The sequence below is a fragment of the Balaenoptera ricei genome, chromosome 11, assembly GCF_028023285.1.
Source record: "Balaenoptera ricei isolate mBalRic1 chromosome 11, mBalRic1.hap2, whole genome shotgun sequence".
NCBI lineage: Eukaryota > Metazoa > Chordata > Mammalia > Artiodactyla > Balaenopteridae > Balaenoptera > Balaenoptera ricei.
The window spans coordinates 41,587,569-41,608,736 of record NC_082649.1 but is presented as its reverse complement, the minus strand read 5'-3'; the positions used below and the strand labels follow the sequence as shown (position 1 = coordinate 41,608,736).

At 49.3% G+C, this 21,168-nt stretch overlaps 3 protein-coding genes across 6 annotated transcripts; 1 reads left to right on the top strand and 2 right to left on the bottom strand.

Moving 5' to 3' along the window:
* Nucleotides 1–44: 44 nt before the first annotated feature.
* PSMB8 (proteasome 20S subunit beta 8) lies at nt 45–3,561 on the bottom strand. The gene is made up of 6 exons (XM_059937530.1): nt 3,357–3,561; nt 2,426–2,573; nt 2,155–2,266; nt 1,166–1,295; nt 587–791; nt 45–341 (listed from the first exon to the last, which is right to left on the bottom strand). The coding sequence occupies exons 1-6, from the start codon at nt 3,501–3,503 to the stop codon at nt 253–255; spliced, it is 831 nt and encodes a 276-aa protein (XP_059793513.1). The 5' UTR covers nt 3,504–3,561; the 3' UTR covers nt 45–252.
* A 1,157-nt stretch (nt 3,562–4,718) lies between these two features.
* On the bottom strand, nt 4,719–13,031 carry TAP1 (transporter 1, ATP binding cassette subfamily B member). 3 transcript variants are annotated; one of them, XM_059938968.1, is made up of 12 exons: nt 12,936–13,031; nt 11,966–12,767; nt 11,372–11,486; nt 11,103–11,233; nt 10,138–10,343; nt 9,276–9,473; nt 8,300–8,428; nt 7,949–8,137; nt 7,202–7,375; nt 6,806–6,968; nt 6,376–6,512; nt 4,719–5,332 (listed from the first exon to the last, which is right to left on the bottom strand). In XM_059938968.1, the coding sequence occupies exons 2-12, from the start codon at nt 12,561–12,563 to the stop codon at nt 5,066–5,068; spliced, it is 2,307 nt and encodes a 768-aa protein (XP_059794951.1). In that variant the 5' UTR covers nt 12,564–12,767; nt 12,936–13,031; the 3' UTR covers nt 4,719–5,065. The 3 variants fall into 3 exon arrangements, with proteins under 3 accessions (XP_059794951.1, XP_059794952.1, XP_059794953.1); XM_059938969.1 differs by having other exon boundaries at nt 11,966–12,748; nt 12,936–13,019; XM_059938970.1 differs by lacking the exon at nt 11,966–12,767 and having other exon boundaries at nt 12,936–13,021.
* On the top strand, nt 12,867–19,383 carry PSMB9 (proteasome 20S subunit beta 9). Of its 2 annotated transcripts, XM_059938971.1 has the most exons (6): nt 12,874–13,236; nt 15,081–15,148; nt 17,227–17,358; nt 18,027–18,156; nt 18,401–18,542; nt 19,203–19,383. In XM_059938971.1, the coding sequence occupies exons 1-6, from the start codon at nt 13,177–13,179 to the stop codon at nt 19,328–19,330; spliced, it is 660 nt and encodes a 219-aa protein (XP_059794954.1). In that variant the 5' UTR covers nt 12,874–13,176; the 3' UTR covers nt 19,331–19,383. The 2 variants fall into 2 exon arrangements, with proteins under 2 accessions (XP_059794955.1, XP_059794954.1); XM_059938972.1 differs by lacking the exon at nt 18,401–18,542 and having other exon boundaries at nt 12,867–13,236.
* Nucleotides 19,384–21,168: the final 1,785 nt, after the last annotated feature.

The following is a 21,168-nucleotide window of genomic DNA, read 5'->3' as shown; positions in this document are numbered from 1 at the left end:
AACAAGCCCAGCCCAGAGCCCCCATAAGGCCACAACACAGAGGCTTTTATAACCGTTTTCCTTTATTGTGCTTAGTGGGGCACCCAGAAGGTTGGGCTGGGGGTGATACTCATGGAGACAGAGAACACACAAAAGGATAAACTCCACGCTGCCTCCCAGTGGCCCCTGGTTCTCTATCTCTGGGTCAGGTCAGGCCCCTCTTTCTCCTGGGGTGTAACCTGGCCCAGGTCCCCAAGTCCACCACTGCCACCATTACTGACTGGCCTCCCGGTACTGGTGCATCAGGTCACTGACGTCTGTACTTTCCACTTTCACCCAACCGTCCTCCTTCACGTGGTACACTGCAGGCAAAGGAGAAAGAACAGAGTCACCTTCCCTTCAGCAAGATCCTGCTAATGATGTTATGTTGAAGGCGACAACAGCAACACACACTCTCAAAGCCCTTATTACGAGGATTGCAATGCCCCCTTCAGGTTCTGAAAACCTGCTCCCTGCCACTCAGCCTCCCCCATGTCTCCCAGTCTCAACCCCCCTTCTTTCTCCCTCCCCAGGGGCGTGGCAGGGGAGGAGGGCATTGGTCTCTTACTATTGACAACGCCTCCAGAATAGCTGTCTCGGTGGGTGGCATGAACAATTGCCCTTCGGCCCAGGTCACAGGCCTCTTCAATGCCAAGGTCAGGTCTATAGCCAGTATCCATGACCCCATAGGCATGGGAGTTCCCACTACCGGTGGAGAACATATTTCCGGAGAGCCGAGTCCCATTTCCATCCACATAGTAGAGTCCAGGACCCTATAGGATGCAGGAAGGGTCTAGGTTGGAAGTGAAGAGGAAGTTGTTGGTAACATCCAGATTCAAGTGTGAGCCATGAGAAGTGGACCAAAGACTTAGGCTGACCCCAGGAACATTTGAACTAGGAGAACACTTTGGGAACAATCATAGAACTTAAGGGAGGAAAAACAAACTTGGAATCAGCTATTTGATCCAAAGGGACAAGCTTATGAAACAATGGTCCACATCCAGACCCAGAAATTGCCAGTGGGTAACAGTTCTATAACCGAGTGTTCTCTGTGCCACGTATCCTGTAGGGGAGGGAGTGGGAGTGTACGGTGGGGAAACTGACCTCTCATCCACATGTGGGAATATGGAGAAGGGAGGGGACTCACTTTCTTGTCCCAGCCACAGATCATGCTGCCTATGGAGAGGCCCATGCCCCGGTACTGGCACATCATGTTGGAGAGCAGTTTGGAGGCTGCAGACACAGAGATACGCTCGCCATTCCGCAAATAGTACAGCCTGGGTGAGGACAGGGTGGTTCCAGGAGAGGACTTAGCGGTGACAGGAGAAGGCTAGCCCTCCTAGCAGCCCACTTGATGGGCAGAAAATGATTGAAGAGATAAGCATTTGAAAGGAGTGGTTTTGTAGGATCTAAGGATGGGGAAAGATTTGGAATTTATATAGAATTAACTTTTCTTTATTTTTGGGCTGTGCGGCATGTGGGAGCATAGTTCCCTACCAGGAACGGAAGCTGCGCCCCCTGCATTGGAAGATGGAGTCTTAACCACTGGACCACCAGGGAAGTCATCAAAACCACATAAAGAAATCCCAGTAGGGACTTCCCTGGTGGCGCAGTGGTTAAGAATCTGCCTGCCAATGCCGGGGACACGTGTTCGAGCCCTGGTCCAGTAAGATCCCACATGCAGCGGAGCAACTAAGCCCGTGCGCCACAACTACTGAGCCTGCGCTCTAGAGCCCTCGAGCCACAACTACTGAGTCTGCATGCCACAGCTACAGAAGCCCACTCGCCTAGAGCCCGTGCTCTGCAACAGGAGAAGCCACCTCAATGAGAGAAGCCCGCGCACTGCAACGAAGACCCAATGCAGCCAAAAATAAATAAATAAATTTAAAAAAAGAAATCCCAGTAAATGATAGGATCCCACCAGGGGCGATGGTGTCGGTGCTAAATATTGATAACTGACAAATGATCTGGCTTCTTGGCAGGAGCACAGGCTGAGATTTGGGAGAAGGTTTTTAATCACCAAAAGGCTGTTTTGTGAAATACGACATTAGCACTAAGATGCTGGGGGCGGTTAGGAGCAGTGATCTGGAAGATGCAGAATCCAGGCTTAGAAGGGAGGTAAGGGGCCAGGCCTACCTGCACTCCTTCGCCAGCAGACGCTCCCAGTACTGACAGTCAGCTGCACAGCCAGACATGGTACCAAGCAGGTAAGGGTTAATCTCAATCACCTTGTTCACCGTTAATGTGGCTGGAAGAAGATGGAGTTTGGGGAGAGGAGGAATGACCCCACAGCTCTCCCTGTGTGTCCTAAATCAATATCTGGTCCCACTTTGGTGTAGATGTTGGGCTCCTGCTGAGAGGAGGGCCCAGCTCCCCAGATTCTGCCAGCTGGAGAACACACACTCACCAATGTAATTCCCGGCCGAGGCCCGAGAATCCACGGCCACAATCACCCCATGCTGGAACTTGAAGGCCAGCGTGGTCGTGCCATGAGCCATCTCGATCTGAATGTTCCTTTCTCCATTCCCACCCAGGGACCGGAAGAATTCAGTGGGCTAAGGAGACAGAAAAGGCAGAGAAAGGGCCACTGAAAACTTCTGAAGCTGGACGCTCCAGGAAAGGAATTTAGAGGAAGGAGATATGCAGAAATTCTCCAACCACCAACAAATGAAACAGTTAATAACCCAGCTCTACAAGGAAATGGTTTGGGAGAAAGAAAAGAAGAGGCCATGACTCCAACCTTTTCCATATGCCAGCACAATAGACATGAAAAAATAAAATAAAATAAGTGGCACCATAACTAAACATATTAAGGGTGACTGTAATGGTTTTCCATTCATAGGTCATTTAACCCTCAGGAAAAACGTTTTATGAATATTATCCCCATTTTACAGAAGAGAGACCCAAGACCTAGACTAAGGGACTTGATCCAAGGCACACAACTGTGAGTGGCTGAGTCCAGGCTAAACGCTCGAGTTCATAGGTTTTGCAAGACACTACACAGCCCCTGTATCATAGGATAGGCCTATGAGAAAAGCTTCGTGATTTGTTTGTGATGGAGAACCAGCAGGAAAGCTCTCTGGTCTCCCGATGGGAGCCCCCTCCCCGCTCACCTCTCCCTCTTTGTCCTAATCTGCACCTCCTAACCCTCAGACGGCCAACCCCCAAGTCCCACGTGGCCTCTTCCCTGGCTCTGGCCCTAGACCCTGGACATGGCTCTGCTAGACTAAAGGATGGCCCCCTCCGCATTTCCCCGCCTCCGGACAGTCTCAAGGCAGACCCTCCATTACTCTGCTCCCTCCTGCCTGCCTCCCACGGGATTTTCTTACAGCCCTGACCTGCATTCCCAGGGGGAGGGCGAGCTCCGGAGACCGCAGAGAGAAACTGTAGTGACCGGGGTCCGAGCGCTGCCGGCTTCCCGCGTGAGGGAAAGCCCAGTCCTCCCGCTGCCCGCGGGGGGCTCCGCACACGTCCAGCAGCGCCATGACCGCCCAGCACCCGGAGATCTGGAGGCTCTCGAAGGAGGAAGTGAAAGCGAAAGCCCGAAGCCTTAAGGGGAGGGAACCAGAATTTTTTCCACATCCCCCTGCCCTTCCTGAGAAGTGTCCGGTGGGCGTATGGGGACCAGGAGTATTATGTTGGGGACAGGCTTCTCTGCTCCGCCTTCATGGAAATTAGGGAAACGGGGGTGATAGACTGCCAGAAGAAAGGAAGAAAGAGAGCGAGCAGCTCGAAAGCTCCCTGGGCGATGAGGTTACTGTAAGAGACACCGACAGGCTGGGGCATCCTCCGGGGACAGTTATGGGGTGGGCAGGGGTCATAGCATCAAAAGCGTAGCCTTAACCAGAAATCTGGAAGTCAGCGAGAACCTGGGAGCAGTTTCAAATCCGGAATGGGGGAGGGCTGTGCCTAGGAGCATCGCTTTATAAAAGTAGGGGAGGGATAGGAGTACGTGGGGGCACTGAGTCTTGAGGACAGACAGGTCTTGGGGAGACCGGCAATAGAATACACCCGCAGCGTGTGGGGGGAAGGGAGCACCAAGGAGAGGGTGCAGCCTCTGAATCCTTCGACCTGGTCCCTCCTAGGGCCTCTCCCGGTTCAACGGTCTCCCTGACCTGTAGCCACCCACAAGAACTGCCCTTTCTGCCCGCACCTACTCGCGTAATTCTTGCTTGACTGAGCACTGTCGTGTTCAACGTCTCTAAAACCCGCCTCTCCTTGCAACCTGAGTTGGCCTAATCTGCCCGGCAACTGTTGACGTCACACTACCACGGCCCTCCCTGAATGGAAGAGATTTACTAGACCACCCCGCCCACTACGCTGAGTAACCGGGGCAGGTGCCACTGCAGAACCGGGCGAGCCCTGCTGTAAAGGACTGGGGTGGGCGAGCGAACGAGGTGGTGAACTTTCTCTAGACGTGCTCATCCTCCATCCTCCACCTCCGGGCTCTGAGGCACTGAAGCTGCTGGTGCCTTGAAGGGCACTGTATCCCCCTGTCTGGCTCATCCTTGGGGTCGGGCACAGGGGGATGGAGAAGTGAAGGGGGCAACCATAGGAAACAGAAAACTTAAGGGAGAAGATGGCACACTTAGGGCTGGGAAACACTGAGGATGCTGAAGGAGGGAGGGACCCAGCTCCTGAATATGGTACTGCAATGGTCGATGGGCCATTTGGTCCACTGAAAACACGAGAAACCACAGTACAAGACACCAATTTTATTATAAATATCAAGAAACCACAGGGTATTTATGGGCCAGCATATGCCTCGGGTCAGGTTGAAAAGGAGCTGACCCTCCCTTTCTGTGTATTCTAAATATTTCTTATGCTAGCCACACCAACCCTGGCTCCAAACCCAGTTACACTAAGGAGTTCTAAAGCCTGTTTTCTTCCAGGAAATCTGTATAACCAAGAGGAGCTTGGAGAGCAACTAACACTCATGGCAAAATTTCAGGCATCACCTCAAGGGTTATGTTTTAGAATGTCACCACTCCCAGTAGCAGCTGCCCATTCTGCAACTCTGGTAAGACCTTTGTTCTCAAACTCTCCACTATAGAGAGGAGGGAAAAAGGGACGGAGATGGAGTGTGCGGGTCTGAGGAGTCTTTTTCTGGAGCACCTGACCCACCAGGAGCCTGAACCATGGTCCAATAGCGTCCCTCATTCGCCATGAGCTGCTGGTGTGTTCCCGCCTCAATGATGGTGCCTCCTTCCAGAAAGAGGATGTGGTGAGCCTGCTTCAATGAGCTGAGGCGCTGGGTAATGAGAAGCACAGACCGAGAGCACCGCTCAGGGCTTTCATACAGGAGCTGCTCCACCTGAGAAAAAACATACACTCTGTCAGACCAGGGGACCACTCCCAGCTCAGGGAGACATCTGTGTTTCCAGAGCTGGGACAGACCTCGCCAGGATCATTGCCACCTCTGCCAATAACCCCAAGGAAATTGAAGATTCTCCTTCTGGGTGCTTCTCTGTCAAACCTTTGATTTGTGAAGGGCTGTTTACATGAGGTGGCAACGGTGGAATAAAAGAAAGAGTCCTAAACTGGGAGATTGGGATTCACATACACACACTACTGTATATAAAATAGATAACTAATAAGAACCTACTATATAGCACAGGGAACTCTACTCAGTACCCTGTAATTGTCTATACGGGAAAAAAAAAATCCAAAAAAAAAAAAAAAGAGTGGATATATGTATATGTATAACTGATTCACTTTGTTGTAAACCTGAAATGAACACAACATTGTAAATCAACTATACTCCAACAAAAATTAAAAAAAAAAAAAATGTAATGAAAGAAAGAGCCCTAGGGTGAATCCCATAAGAAAAGAGTGAAGGGTATTGAAGAGTCTCTCCTCTCTAATTTTTATATTCTCTTTTAAGGAAATATAACTTACTAGTAAAAAGCATGAGCATTCAAGTCAGGCAGACTTGAATTGGGGTCCAGGCTCTGCTATTCAATAGCTGAATGACAGTGAGCATGTTATTCAACCTCTCTTAGCCTCCGTTTTATCATCTGTTGGATGAGGATAACAACACCCAGCTCACAAGCATTCACGATGAATAAGTGAGCAAGAGACTACATGTTAAGGGCCATCCAGCACGTCCAGCACATAGTAAAATTTCAATTCATATTAGTATTATGAGGATGGTCTTTTGCTTATGTTTGGCTTCACAGATTCAGGGTCTGTAGATCATCTCTTTTAACTGGTTTTAGGCATCTTGGGGAGAAGCTAATGGGAACTGAGAATTGCAAGGACCAGTTTGGAGAATTATGATGTTAGTATAATAACAAAGGATGAGAGAAGGAAGGAGGACTGGATGGGAAATAGGCATTAAGAAGATGATTCTCTTACCCGGGACTGGCTGTTTGCATCCAGGGCACTGGTAGCATCATCCAGGATGAGTACACATGGTTTCCGGATCAAGGCTCGAGCCAAGGCCACTGTCTGTCGCTGACCCCCTGACAGCTGGCCCCCAGCCTCACCTACCTCTGCAGAGACAAGGGCCAAGGTGAGAGCTGAATAAGCACATGTGCACCCATGTGTGCGCATGCACACACACATGTACACGCACACCAAGGACTGATGGATGCAGCAAGGTAGGGAAGGTTCTAGGAAGGTAAAGGAGTTCTGAGGACATGAGGATGAAAGAGCCATAGGAACAAGATCTTACAACTTCAAATTGATGTCAGTGGGGTGGGGGGAGCTAAGGAATCAAGGCAAGGCTACTGCGGTTACAAGGAAGGTGAAGATGTCTGGGTGGTGATGTGAGTGGAGAGAGCACCTGTGTCGTAGCCTTGAGGGAGTACAGAGATGAAACCGTGGGCTCCAGACTCCACTGCAGCAGCTGTGATGTCCTCCATGGTTGGCTTCTGGACCAGGCCATAGGCAATATTTTCTTTCAAGCTTCTTCCAAATAGCTGTGGCTCTTGTCCCACAGCAGCCACCTGGGACAAAATACGATGCAGAGTCATAGAACAAGGAACACAGGAGTGTGGTTCTCTAGAGATTGAAGACTGAGAATCTCTATTGGAAGCATATCACAAAATTACACGGCCTCTCTCCTGACCGCACGCTCACCTCCACCTAAGGTCTCCTAACACTCTGTTCAGAGCGCTCGGTAAGAATGCTCTTCTGACTTGAGGCTCCCTGCCCTCCCCCATGCCATCTTCTTGCTCACCTGTCTGTGCAGGTAGCGGTGCTCATATTTGGGAAGGGGCTCCCCGTCCAGGAGCACCTGCCCCTCGGTGGGCTGGTACAGATTCTGCAGCAGGGCAGCCACTGTGCTCTTCCCAGACCCATTGGGCCCCACCAGCGCCGTCACCTCACCAGGACGAAGGGTGAACGTCAGACCCTGGAAGCCACAGAATCACACACACTAAGAGGCAGCCGGAGGCCCCTAACCTTGAGACCTGTCAGTCATTGTCTTGTTACGTTGTCTTGTCAATGTCTTCCCCCAGAGAAGAAAGGAGGAAAATGCGGAAGTACAGCAACTACTCCCCTTCCACATGCACAGACACCTCCCCATGGAGTAGAGATGGAAGATGAAACAAACACAAAGGCAAAGACTAAGCACCACTGTGCCACACACTCAATCTCAGATAGCATGAAAAAAAAGAAAAAAATCACATTCCAAACTACAGATGGAAAGAAAAAGGAAGACTGGAGACACAGCTTTTGCTTCCATGACGCCTTAGGATAGGAGAGCCTTCTCCCTGAGAGCCTCCTCTTCCATTCTTCTTGGAAATCCAGCCTGGTCCTTGAGCTTGGGGGCAGTTTTGTGGAACGCGTGATCTCGACTTTGCCTTTGAAGGGTGAGGGAGGCTCTGTCTAAACCTGGTGCTAAGCAGGTTGAAGGCAGGGAGAAAATTTAGGGTGCTCGAGTTGAGGGTGAGGTTGGTAGAATACAGGGATTGGTAGGTTGTACCTGCAGCACTGGGACATCTAGACGGTTTGGGTAGGCGAAGGAGACACCCTGGAACTGGACGAGGCCCTGCAACTTTAAGGAAGTGAACACACCACTGGCTGGGCAGCGAGGGATCCGGTCCAGGTATTCAAATATTTTCTCTGAAGAGCCCACAGCCTTCTGTACCCTGGGATAGGTGGACAGCAGTACCTGGAGGGGAGGTATGAATAGTGAGGCAGGGGATGGGAGGGACCCAATCTGTTACCAGGATTATGTGATGTGAGAAGGGCAAAGGAGGGAAGGAAATTGACTCAGATGGTGATGGCACAGGGGAAGGAAAAGCACTGGGGAGTAAGAACGGAAGGACCTCACCTCAACAGCTGTGGTGAACTGGATCTGGTAAAGAACAAAGGTGACCAGAAGCCCACTGCTTACAGACCCACTTGTCACCAGCTGCCCACCGAAATACAGGATTCCCACCTTCAGCAGCAATCCTGAGATCTGTGGAGACCACAGAGAAAAGGGACTGTGGAAGGAAAATCTAAAATTCTGGTGCAAAGAACCAGAATCATTAACATTAAGGAGAGATAGCGTCCCCTTTCCCCAAGTAACTCAGGGGGTTCAATAGGTATTAAAGAATGAACCATAGCATCCCATGGAGTCTCACTCGGTTACCCATGATAGAAGTCAATTATCACCATCACCATCACCAGTAGCGCCCTGTTTGGGGAGCATCTTGCTCTTCACAAAAGGCTTTCATGAATGTAATGTCATTTCATATTCATATCAAGAGCCCTATAAACTAGGTTATATTACTCCCATTTTTTAAAATGAGAAAAAAGTCTCAGAGAAAGTAAGTTAATAGCCCGTGGTCCCAGAGCTAGTAAGTGGCAGCATCAAGGCAGGAACTTCTGATCGCTGATCTAGTTCTCTGTCAATTACATCACAAGATGCCCCGCATCCTTGGCTTCCGCTATTCCCATGGCTCTCAGGAGTACATCCGCATAGTTCCGGCATGAAGCAGGCCCAGGTGCAGGAATATATAGCTCCCTGAGCAACCCCCATGAGGCAGAGGAAGGCCCTGGGACTGGAAGACTTGGCACTTTCCTACAAAGGGGGTCGGGGAGATTTTGTGCACCCTAGGGAAAGGAAGCCATCTAGCATGCCTGAAAAGAGGGAGGGGGTTAGGAACACTGAGTGGGGTCATGGAGCCTCTGGTTGCTGGGATACAGACACTGAACCCACCATTGCCCAGCGGAGGAAGAGTGTGGAGCAGGGTCATGGGACAGGGAATGGCACTGAAGCATCTTGGGGACCAGGGAATAGGCATTCATCCCCAGGTGCTCACATTGGTGGTCCAGAGGTTGACCGCGTAGGCCAGGGCCTCCTTCTGGTTGAGTGTCTTCATTTCATGCAGCCTTTGCCTGAACTTCTGGGCCTCACCCTCTTCGTTGGCAAAGCTCCGGACGGTAGGCATAGCTGACAGCACCTCAATGGCCACCTGGCTGGATTCTGCCAGAGATTCCTGCACCTGTGCTGCCAGCACCTGTGGAGACATGGACAAGAGATGTCACACGTGGTTGGCAAACCATAAGGGACACTAGGACCTGAGTTATCCAATTAGAGATTAAAGGTGAGAAAGGGCAGAGAGACAGAAGAGAAAGGGACACAGCTATATCCCCCACGGATACTAAAGAGATACAGAGAAGAGGAAAATGACTCAGAAGGGTCATAGAGGATCATATTCTTGAGACTAGTGATCATATTCCTTTTTTTAGTTTTCATTTTATATTGGAGTATAGTTGATTTACAATATTATGTTAGTTCCAGGTATACCGCGAAGTGATTTATTTATACATACATATGTATCTATTCTCTTCCAGAGTTCTTTCGTATATATGCTATTACAGAGTATCAAGTAGAGTTCCTTGAGCTATACAGTAGATCCTTGTTACTTATCTATCTTATATATAGTAGTACGTATATGTTAATCCCAACCTCGGTGATCATATGCTTAAAGACAGATTGTAGGCAGACGTTAGAAGACACAGAGAATGTGAAGATCGACACTGAGAAATCCAGGAACATGGACAAGGAGTTTCAAAAAGATGAAGAATCAGCGAAGGTGCCAGGAAAGAAATCTGTGAGGAGAGCCCACCAAGTCTGGGCAATGAGGGTCAGTATAGGTTGAGGCAACTCCCTGGACATACCTTGTGCCATTTTCCCAGCTTCTTAGGCAGAAGGAAAAGTAGTGGCAGGGCGAGCAGGGTGACCATGGTGAGGGACGGGGACCCCCAGAGCATGAGCCCCAAGAGACACAGTCCACGCCCAAGGTACCACAGCAAGAGGCTCAGCTGCGAACTCAGAGACTCACTCATGGTGGACGTGTCCTCTGTGACCCGAGATGTGATGGCACCTGCCAAGGGTTGAGGAGAAGAGAGTGAGTGAGTGAGAAGCTCAGAGTGATGGGAAGGACTGGCAATGAGCCAGGGTGCCAGGGGGAGGGGTTCTAAGAAGGTCTGGAAAACAAGGTCAGTGGTTTAGGGAGGCTTGGAATCTCAACTCAAGGAGAATGGGTTCCAGAGGAAAAGCCTAGCCAAAGACCTTCCTTTTAACTCTAAAGAAATTGATGCCCTTGTGAATTTCTAATTCTCTGACAGATTTCTGTTCTCTAAAGAACTTGTATATCCCCTGCACATAGGCAGGAAAAACTTAAACTGATCATATAACAGAGCTGGAGAAAAACGAAGGTGCTGCTAGAAAGCAGTCCAGGAAACTGTAGCAAGTCCTGGATTGGGAATCAAGAGATGGCTTCTATTCCCAAGTTCATCTCTATCCATACGTGTCTATGCAAGTGTTGGCATTTAGGGTCTGGGCCTCAGTTCCCTTCTCTGTAAAACGAGGTGGTTGGACTCTGTGACCTCAAAATTTCCAGGTTTGAAATTCCTGTCATTTCTATCTAAATACACACAGAGGGATATATCTGTGGGAAAATCTTGGATGGAAACACTAGGTTTTTCTGAAGGTAAGGAGTATATGTATTTTGCTCTTGAGGTACGTCAAGAATAAGACATGACGACGTTTACGTGTGAGAGAAGGATCAAGGTTATAAGTAAAAAGATGTATGGGGATATAAACAGTAAGTGGACGGATAGTGAAGAGTTTCATGAGAAACCTGTTTGGTTCTTTTGAAAAAACTCTGTTTCCTGGCGCAGGACAGCCCGAAACACCTCTCCCTGCAGGTGGCTGCGCACGCGGCCCATGGTGCTGTTGTAGATTCCATCAGCCGTGAACTCCAGCACTGCGCTAGAGGGAGACAGAGAAGGAGGGCCGGGCATGGTCAGGGGGCCCCCCAGAAATGCACTCTGGACGGTAGCCCCAACTTTCAACTCCCTCTTTTTCAGGGTTCCCCCATCCCCAGCCTTCCAACTTCAGCCCCCAGACCTGGCTATGGTGAGGACAGACATGAGAGTTATGTTTCGAGTGAAGGCAGCGCCTGTCCTGTCATGTAGAATCCTGTCCGTGAAACGGCCCGTGAAGAATGGAACAGCCATCTCCCCTGGGGAGGGAGAGAAATATCAAGTCTAAGCAGGTCAGCTCTAACCAGACGGCCCCCGGCCCACCCTCCTTTCACCTTTGCCCATAATCCTGGAGGGCAGTGGCAGAAAGACACAATCTACACCTAAACGGGCCACCTGGGAACTCAAAACCCTGTGGCCCCACCAGACCTTTAGAGGTTGAATGAGGAAGCCTAGGGATCATAGGATGGGCTGCCCCAGAGGAAAGGCCTTGTCCAAGGTGGCCAGTGAAACAACGCCCGGGGCAGCCCTGGAGTCCAGGACTCCTGACTCCTACCCAGTACAGGGCTCTTCCCTCTCCACTGGGGTGGGGAGTGGGGGCTCTTCTCAAGACCTGAGCTGGGTCCCCTTCCCCTCATCCACATTTCCGAGAACTCATACCAATCTATCTCACTGACCATTACTCTCGATTCCTTCCCAGTCCTCTAGCCTCGTCCCTCTCCCCCTGCATCCCCCTTACCAAGACAGGAGAGTACCAACAGGGCCAGAATGAGCGGGAGGCGTTCTTTCTCTGGGCCCAGGAAGCCTAGAAGCCGGCGCACCGCCACTCCAGAAGCGCCGTGAGCTCCTGGCACCCAAAGGCTCCTGATCTTATGCCACAGGGCGGCCGCAGGCAGTGCCGCCGTGTAGCTGAGCGCAAAGGCGTCCAGGCGACTTCCCCAGTGCAGTGGCCGGGTGCTGTCAGCGTCCCTGGGGGCTCCCCACGGGCCCAGCTCTCGGAACGAGGCAAGTCCCGGCAGGGCCAAGCCCAGCACCGCCGCCAGCGGCTCCAAAGCAGCCAGCCATCCCCGGACTCCTGCGCTTTCTCTCCGGAAGCCCAGCGCTGCCCCGAGGACGCCTCGGGCTCCCAGCCACAGCACCGCCCAGCGGCTCAGGCCCGCCACCCAGACCCGGAGCAGCGGCAGCGCAGGGGGTACCAGCAGGGAGGCTATTCGGGGCAGCGCCAGCCGGAGCAGCATCCAGTCGGCGAGGAGCAGCAGCGCTGTCCCCAGGCACGCGAGGGAGGCTCGGGAGAGGCGGAGACACCCGCAGGGAGCGGGGGACTCCGAGCAGGCCATGGGCGCGCGCGGTTCGAGGCCGGCCCGGGTCCTGGGACTCTCGCCGTCCTCGCCGGGACGGAGTCTCTGGAAGCTGTCGGAGTCGTAGCAGGGCGGACGCCCGGACCGCGGCGGGGAGGGAGCAGGGCGAGCCGGGGCGGGGCTTCGGAAAGTCCCGGGAACCCACCGAGCCTGCCGGCGCCGGCCTGAAGTGAGCGGTTTACGCTAAAGGGAAAACGAAAGCGTCTCCGGCTCTCCAGACCCGCCCACTCCGAAGGCGGTCCGCCCGGACTATGTGGGGGGGAGGGCGTCGACATCAGATCCGATGTTTAGGGGAGCAAGCCCTGGTGCCCCACCTTCTCCATTCCCAACACCCGACCCTCCTGTCCTCACCTCCACTTGCGGGATCCACTTGTCGCGACTTTCTCACTCCAGCCTCTGGGTGGGGTTTCTACGTCATCTATCTCCGGGCAGTTCTGCCCCGCGCAAGTTAGCGCCCGGATACGAAGCCTCGCGGCATGGACCCGGGCGCCCCCTGGCGGGCGTGGAGAAGGGGCGGAGCTGTAGGCAGCGAGCAGCGCGCTGTCCCAGGTCGCAAACCAGTGCCCCAGGCGGCGAGGAGCGCGGCGCCGGGATGCTGCGGGCGGGAGCACCCACCGGAGACTTACCCCGGGCCAGAGAAGTCCACACCGGGGTAATGAGTCTGGGCTTGAGGGTTAGCGGAGGGGTGGAGGAAATGGAGCGATAGGGGGACCCTGGAAGCGCCAAAGAGTGAATTTGGAGACTAACAAGAGTGGGGAGATAGCTTGTAGCCGCCACTGCTCACATCCCGAAATGAACACGGGCGTCTGTATTCTGAAGGGGTCGTCTACGGGTCCGCGAAGGGACTGGGCACGGGAGGCAGGTGGAGAAGGGGTGCTTTGGCTCTGAGCTGGAAGCGTTAAGGAGAAGCTGCCCTAAAGCGCTTTCGCTTTCACTCTGGGCTAGAGAGAGCGCCTGGTTAAATCAAGGGAGGGGGTTAGAGAAGGTGCACAGAGAAAAGGAAACGGTGCCCTGGGTTAAGTAGGACAGCACTTGAGAGAGGGGAGTATGGGCACTGATTGAGAAGGGACGCATCACACAGACCTTTGATAAACTAGCCCGTGGGTAACTCATAGCCCCAGCACTGATAATGGGGGTTCCATGTGAGCTGGAGGTGACCTTCCCCAGCCTGGCCCAGGAAGGCTCCTCCTTGGCCCAGGTGCCACCGTGCTCCCTTCCCCATGTCTTCCCCACCCACCTCCACAACGTGCTGGACGACTTTTGCCAAGGCTGGACCCCTGGGGCAGATGGCAGCCCAAGGCAGGCCGGCTTCTGCTCTCAAACTACTGCCACCAAGCTTAGCTTTGGGGCAGCTTTGTTATATAGGAATAACCTCTTGGATGGGGTTGCCCCTGTTCTCTGCTGTGCTATTCATGATGAATCAGTATGTCAAAATGAACACTCGGCCAACATCCCTGGAGGCCAGAGTAACTTATGGAGTGGTGAGAAGTATAGCCGTAAAACCATTTATAAATTAGAATATCTCTCCTCACTGCCAGATGAGCAGTGAAAAGTAAGAAGTAGAAGTCAAAACAAAGCATGGGAGCTAGACCTGGGTTTTAGTCCTGTGTGACCTTGGACAAGTCTTTTGCGTTCTCTATGACTCAGTTTCTTCATTTGTAGGATCTTTAAGGCTCTTTCCAGTTCAACAGGAGTAAAAAAATGTAGCTTTATCCTCCTTCACTCTTCCTTAATTCTTTTGTTTAATTTCTTTTCTTGACCTGAAAAAGTCAGCTCAAACTCCCCAATCAAATCCTCTTTTGGTACAGATCTCTTTCCCTGGCTACTCTCTTCCCCTGGCTGTTTACCTCTTGATAAGAAATCCTTAAATGAGACCTCTATTTTAAACTGTCCCATGTGTTTCTTGCTGCTTTCCTCCTTCCTTGACACGTGGCCATGCTAACCACTGACCACTGAGATGTTTTGTGTTGTTCAGTAAACTGAAAGAGCTCACTTCTGATTAAGGGGTGGTGGGGTGGATGACTGTGGGCCCAAAAAAAGGGCTTGAGCTTGTTTCCCAAGGTCACGGTCACTCTCTGCGTGGGGAGGTCTGTAGCACATCTGTACACACAACAAGCGCATGCGGAGGTAATTCATTTGTGGAGCTGCGTCACCGGGACTTGGAAGTGCCCCCCCTTAGCCCTTAACTCAAAGGGAGCACTTATGCCCCTAGGAGCCTCATTCCACCTCTCTCTCTTTACAGTGGAAAGGATTCTAGGGATGCCATTCTTTCTGTGTGATACCACTGCCAGGCTCTGACATTCCCTTGCTGCTGGGAGAGACGAGAGAAAATGGAAAGATGAAGAAAAAAATCCCATTCTGGGAGTCAGCTCTGGGCTAAATTACTGTATAACCTTGAGCCAGTCGCCTCCCCATTCTGAGAATGTTTCCTCATCTGTAACATGAAGGGATCAAGGCTCTTGCTGCTCTGACGTTCCATCCTCTGTGTCTCTGCAGACAACCATCATGGCGGTAGAGTTTGATGGGGGCGTCGTGGTGGGATCTGATTCCCGGGTGTCTGCAGGGTGAGTACCAGTGCCGGTGTGTACTTTTGGAAGGAAGCTAATGGCCCCCAGTGCACATTTTTCTTAACCATTCATAAAGAGACTGGCAAACTGAAGCATTGGAGAAACTGAGTGAACCTTTCAGAAAGGCCACTATGATAAGATATTGGGTGGGTATTTGGGTCTCTGAATTCATGGAGAAGAATCTGGGGCCTGGATGCTAATGTGGCCTGTCCCCGGGAGTCGCGGAATCGGGTCTGAAAAGGGTTTAGGAGATAGAAATTTCAGGGGCCCACCTTCCATCTATGTTTAGAGATAGAAAAGATGGTCCTGCCAAGCAGATATTCTGGTTTCTGATCCATCACATGTTGAACTAAGTTTGTCTTTCTCCCTTCTGGCCAGTTTCCTCACATACAAAATAAGTATACAGGATCAGATCAATATTACTTACTTTATGTTCCATAGAACACATAACTTCCTCAAGATGGTTAATAACCAAGAAAAATTAATAAAGGGGAAGATTATTCTTAGCTTAATTTAGTATTTTTTGTTTTATTATAAAAATCTAAGCCTGAAAATAAATCTAATTTTGATCATTACTTGCAGTGTTTCATTTGTTTGAGACAATTCTTTGCTTCCTGCTTTAATCCAAGCATTAAATTTCATGTACTCTGAAGCCATTCTCTCATGAAATAAATTTGAGAAACACCGAAAGATGAACATCAAAAATTTTGGCAACTCTGTATATGATCCAGCAATCCCACTCCTGGGCATATATCCAGACAAAACTATAATTCGAAAAGATACATGCACCCCTATGTTCATAGCAGCACTATTTACGGTAGCCAAGACATGGAAGCAACCTAAATGTCCATCGACAGAGGAACGGGTAAGGAAGACGTGGTACACCATGAACATTGGGGTGCATCTATCTTTTTGAATTATGTTTTTCTCCAGGTATATGCCCAGGAGTGGGATTGCTGGGTCATATGGTAATTCTATCTTTAGTTTTTTAAGGAACCTACATACTCTTCTCCATAGTGGCTGTAGCAATTTACATTCCCACCAACAATGTAGGAGGGTTCCCTTTTCTCCACCCCTCTCCCGCATTTATTGTTTGTAGATTTTTTGTTGATGGCCATTCTGACCAGTGTGAGGTGATACCTCATTGTAGTTTTGATTTGCATTTCTCTAATAATTAGTGATGTTGAGCATCTTTTCATGTGCTTTTTGGCCATCTGTATGTCTTATGTGGAGAAATGTCTGTTTAGATCTTCTGCCCATTTTTTGATTGGGTTATTTGGTTTTTTGATATTGAGCTGCATGAGCCATTATATTTTGGAGATTAATCCCTTGTCAGTTGCTTCGTTTGCAAATATGTTCTCCCATTCTGAGGATTGTCTTTATACTAAAAAAAAAAAAAAAAAAAAAAAAAGAGTGAATATATGTATATATGTAACTGATTCACTTTGCTGTATACCTGAAACTAGCACAACATTGTAAATCAACTATACACCAATAAAAAATTTAAAAAAAAAAGAAAATGTGGTGTGTGTATATATATATATATATATATATATATATATATAATGGACTATTACTCAGCCATAAAAAAGAATAAAATAATGCTATTTGCAGCAACGTGGATGGACCTAGAGATTATCATATTAAGCATAGTCAGAAAGAGAAAGACAAATACCAAAAGATATCACTTATATGTGGAATCTAAAGTATGACACAAATGAACATATCTACCAAACAGAAACAGACTCACAGACGTAGAGATCAGACTTGTGGTTGCCAAGGGGGAGGGGGGTGGGGAAGGGATGCATTGAGAGTTAGGGGTGAGCAGATGCAAACTAGTATATATAGGATGGATAAACAACAAGGTCCTACTGTATAGCACAGGGAACTCTATTCAATATCCTGTGATAAACCATAATGAACAAGAATATGAAAAAGAATATGTATATGTATAACTGAATCACTTTGCTGTACAGCAGAAATTAACACAACATTGTAAATCAACTAAACTTCAATAAAATTTTGTAAAAAATCAGTACCTCTAACGTTGATGACTTTTGACTCCTTCCTGACAGAGAGGCGGTGGTGAACCGAGTGTTTGACAAGCTGTCACCCCTGCACCAGCGCATCTACTGTGCTCTCTCTGGCTCGGCTGCTGATGCTCAGGCCATAGCAGACATGGCTGCCTACCAGCTGGAGCTCCATGGGTATGAAGTTTTGGGGTCCCCAGTCCACACCACCTAGAGTTCCCCCAACCAGTGAACCCCTATACAGAGTCCTGTTCCAGGAGCACTGCTGTGGAAAATGAAAAATTCTTGCTTTGCCTCCGGCTTTCATTAGTGTTGAACTGGCACTTGAATCTCTCGAAGCTGGTTTCTACACCTGTAGAGTAGAGATAACTAATAGTACCTACCCTACCTCACCAGATGGTTATTTCCAGAATCAAAAAATATGAGTGAAAGTAGTTCAAAAACTGCAAATCACTCTCCTAATATAAATAGTGGGGAAGAAGATTAGGACGTGGGCCACCATAATATCAGGTGGTGACCCTGGGGGAAACCAAGGTCATTAGGGCAGAAGTAAAGTTTACCTGCTTTTACCCACATGGGCAGGGCTCTGGCAGTCAGGAGAATTATGTCATTGGGGGCTGGGGGTGGGACAGAGTAAAGGAGGGAGAACAATTAGCAATTGAAACCTTCTTCCCAGTGGGTGATGTGAGACTCTGGTTCCCCTGCACATGTGGGAGGGGAGCTAGAGTTTGAATCCTTGCAGCTATAGGTTTCGGGTGTTCCCCCGGCAGCGATGATGGTAATGGCCCAGGAGGGTGGAACTTCAGGAAAATCATATTGCTGCCTATTCCTAACCCTTCCTTTAGAATGGAACTGGAGGAACCCCCACTTGTTCTGGCTGCTGCAAACGTGGTGAGGAATATCACCTATAAATATCGGGAGGACCTGTCTGCACATCTCATGGTAGCAGGCTGGGACCGACGCGAAGGGGGCCAGGTGAGTCTCTCCCAATGTCCTCCGTCCCTTGGGGTTCCCCTCTCCTGCAGAGAGGGAGATGGAGGTCATATGGCATTCTCGCCAAGAGTTCCAAAGACACTGCCTCGAAAATGTAGGATAGTCTCAAAGGAGAAGGGCATGAGATGCTGCGGCTTCACTGCAGAGTGTGGACACCACCTGCTTGTCTCAGTGGTGAGCAGAGGAGGGAGGCTTCTAGAGTCTGACCTGAGGATGCCTCCCCCAGGTATATGGGACCATGGGAGGGATGCTGATTCGACAGCCCTTTGCCATCGGTGGCTCTGGCAGCACCTATATCTACGGTTACGTGGACGCGGCGTACAAACCAGGCATGTCCCCAGAGGAGTGCAGGCGCTTCACCACGAATGGTAACTCAGCAAGTGGAAGGGTACCTGGGGCAGGGGTTGTTAAATGTGGGAAGGAGGTAGAGTATGAGGAATAGGAATACGTGGGTGACCATTTAATTAAATGTCCAATGGGAATTCCCTGGCGGTCCAGTGGTTGGGACTCCTCGCTTTCACTTCCCCAGGCCCGGGTTGGATCCCTGGTGGGGGAACTAAGATCCCGCAAGCCATGCGGCACGGCCAAAAAAAAAAAAAAAAAAGAGAGAAAACGTCCCAACTGGGACACTTTTGAGAGTGAGAGATGGCAGGACAAAGGCTAAACTAGATGGGCTTTCAGGATAAAAGGCATAAACCAGGACTAGGTTTATGGGTGACCACAAGAACCAGTGGTGAGCTAGCTTGGGCCCGCTCATAAGAGTCGATTGTTAAATATTCAAGGTTAGGGAGCTGCTTATTTATCTATTTATAACTTGAAATCAATCATGGCAGGAGTATTGAGACCATGGACATTATGTGAAGACTTTTTTTTTTTTAAAGTTGGTTGACCACCACTAAATATGCATCTCTAGGAGATGGGTTCTGAAGTCTGAAAGTGGTCATAGGCATATGGACCGGAGGGAAGGGAAACGATATTTGAAGCTAAGCCATTCTCTCTTCCTCTCTGCAACTTGAAACCCTCTGCAGCTATTGCTCTGGCCATGAACCGGGATGGCTCCAGTGGGGGCGTCATCTACCTGGTCACGATCACAGCCGCTGGTGTGGACCATCGAGTCATCTTGGGCAATGAGCTGCCGAAATTCTATGACGAGTGAATCTTTCTCAGACTTCCCTTCTTTATTTTATAATAAACTTTCTGGGACCGGAAGCTGGTATGGTCATGGTCACTCAGGGAGATAAAGCTTGGGAAGGGGGCTTCTTCCCACCCAGATGTTAGCATATCTTTTTTGTTCTTTTGTCCCCAGGTCTAAAACATCTTTCCCACAGGAGAGAGAGGTGGGCAGGGAGGCGGGGTGTATACTAGAACTAGGAAGAGCTCTACACATGACAGGTCATAGGTAGCTAAGACAGCTACACACGTGAGAATTAGCTAAGAGCACCAGCAAACTCACATGGAAAAGAATTCCTTTCATAATGCGTTCATTCACATTAGAGACCAAAAACTGATAAGTACTTAAATATTTGGTGGGGGGGGGGGGTACTTGTGAATTTCAAAGACTAATAACAAGAACCAAAAAAGCTATATTTATTGAACCAAGCATTAGCTACATGCTTATAAACTTTATTTCTTAGAACCCAAACAAAAAAATCTTATGTAGGTAGGACAACTACTTCTGTGTACGGATAGATGGGAACTTAGGAAGAGTAAGTCATGGCAAGTTCAAAAGCTGAGATGTGGGATTTAGTTTACCATATGCCTTTCCTCTAACACAACATGAAACCTTCTATAACCGCAAGCTTCATATAGCATCTCCTCCTTGAAATCTGCAATAATTAGCCCAGCCCATGATTTGACACTTACCAAGTCATCACTAGATGTTTGAGTAACTGTATGAAACAGGCTGAGTTCTGGTCCTATCGTTGCCAGGCACTTTCTGAGTGAGAGGACAAATTACTCCCCTTCTTTGAGCCCTCATTTTCTCTTCTGTCAAATGAAGGTGTTGAGTGACTTCTAAGATGGTTTATAGTTTTGACATTCAATGCCATTTTGCTCATAAGTGAGCAGTTAAGAGGTGTATTTAACAGAAATCCTAGTAGGCTACCCAGGAAGCTTCTGTCTGCTTTTCTTTCTGGATCTCAGGCTCAACATACAAATTCAAAGTACCCTAAGACATTCCTATGTCCTTGGTAGTGTGTATTTGGTTTGGAGAAAAATAATCTAAAATTACTAGAGCCTAGGGGAGGGGGAAGGGTAAACTGGGACAAAGAGAGAGTAGCATTGACATATACACACTACCAAATGTAAAATAGATAGCTAGTGGGAAGCAGCGCATAGCACAGGGAGATCAGCTCGGTGCTTTGTGACCATCTAGCCCTCTAGATAGGGAGGGTGGGAGGGAGACTCAAGAGGGAGGGGATATAGGGATATATCTATGCATATAGCTGATTCACTTTCTTATACAGCAGAAACTAACACAACATTGTAAAGCAATTATACTCCAATAAAGATGTTAAATAAATTGTACATTGCAAATAAAAATTAGAACAACCATTTAAACTGAAAAATAAACAAATAAAAAATAAATTACTAGAGCCTTGAGTTCTTTCTAGCCATGAGATTTAACTTATTTTGAAATTTAACATAATAGTTTAAGAGCCTGTCTCTCCTGCCAATCACAACTCCCCAACTCGAACTCTGGAGAGTGGACAAAAGCGAGTACTAAACCACTCTGAAAAATAAACAAAAGCAGGGGGATTGTGGAGAGAGTCAAAACTTGGGAAGGCAACGCTCTGGGGGGAAAAGGAGGGTTCAATGTTTTTTCTCTTTCCTCTCATGGCTCTGCCCTGAAGTCAGGCATCAGCTACAGAGCTGCACTTCTGAGCTGAATCTCCACTGCCCTTCTGGCTGGAGGAACTGAGAAAAGGGGCCCCTGTGGGCAGGAGAGTGTAGGGGAATCTCCCAGATGAGAGAGCTGGGGACGGGGCTCCCTAA

Coding starts and splice junctions, on each gene's coding strand:
- PSMB8 (XM_059937530.1), bottom strand. CDS start 3,503: ATGGCGCTGCTGGACGTGTGCGGAGCCCCCCGCGGGCAGCGGGAGGAC. Junction 2,574..3,356: donor CCCTCCCCCTGGGAATGCAG/GTCAGGGCTGTA, acceptor CTGTCTCCTTAG/CCCACTGAATTCTTCCGGTC. Junction 2,267..2,425: donor CTCGGCCGGGAATTACATTG/GTGAGTGTGTGT, acceptor ATCTTCTTCCAG/CCACATTAACGGTGAACAAG.
- PSMB9 (XM_059938972.1), top strand. CDS start 12,868: ATGTTTAGGGGAGCAAGCCCTGGTGCCCCACCTTCTCCATTCCCAACA. Junction 13,237..15,080: donor CCAGAGAAGTCCACACCGGG/GTAATGAGTCTG, acceptor GTGTCTCTGCAG/ACAACCATCATGGCGGTAGA. Junction 15,149..17,226: donor GATTCCCGGGTGTCTGCAGG/GTGAGTACCAGT, acceptor CCTTCCTGACAG/AGAGGCGGTGGTGAACCGAG.
- TAP1 (XM_059938968.1), bottom strand. CDS start 12,563: ATGGCCTGCTCGGAGTCCCCCGCTCCCTGCGGGTGTCTCCGCCTCTCC. Junction 11,234..11,371: donor TCTGTCCTCACCATAGCCAG/GTCTGGGGGCTG, acceptor GTCTCCCTCTAG/CGCAGTGCTGGAGTTCACGG. Junction 5,333..6,375: donor ATGCAAACAGCCAGTCCCGG/GTAAGAGAATCA, acceptor GTTTTTTCTCAG/GTGGAGCAGCTCCTGTATGA.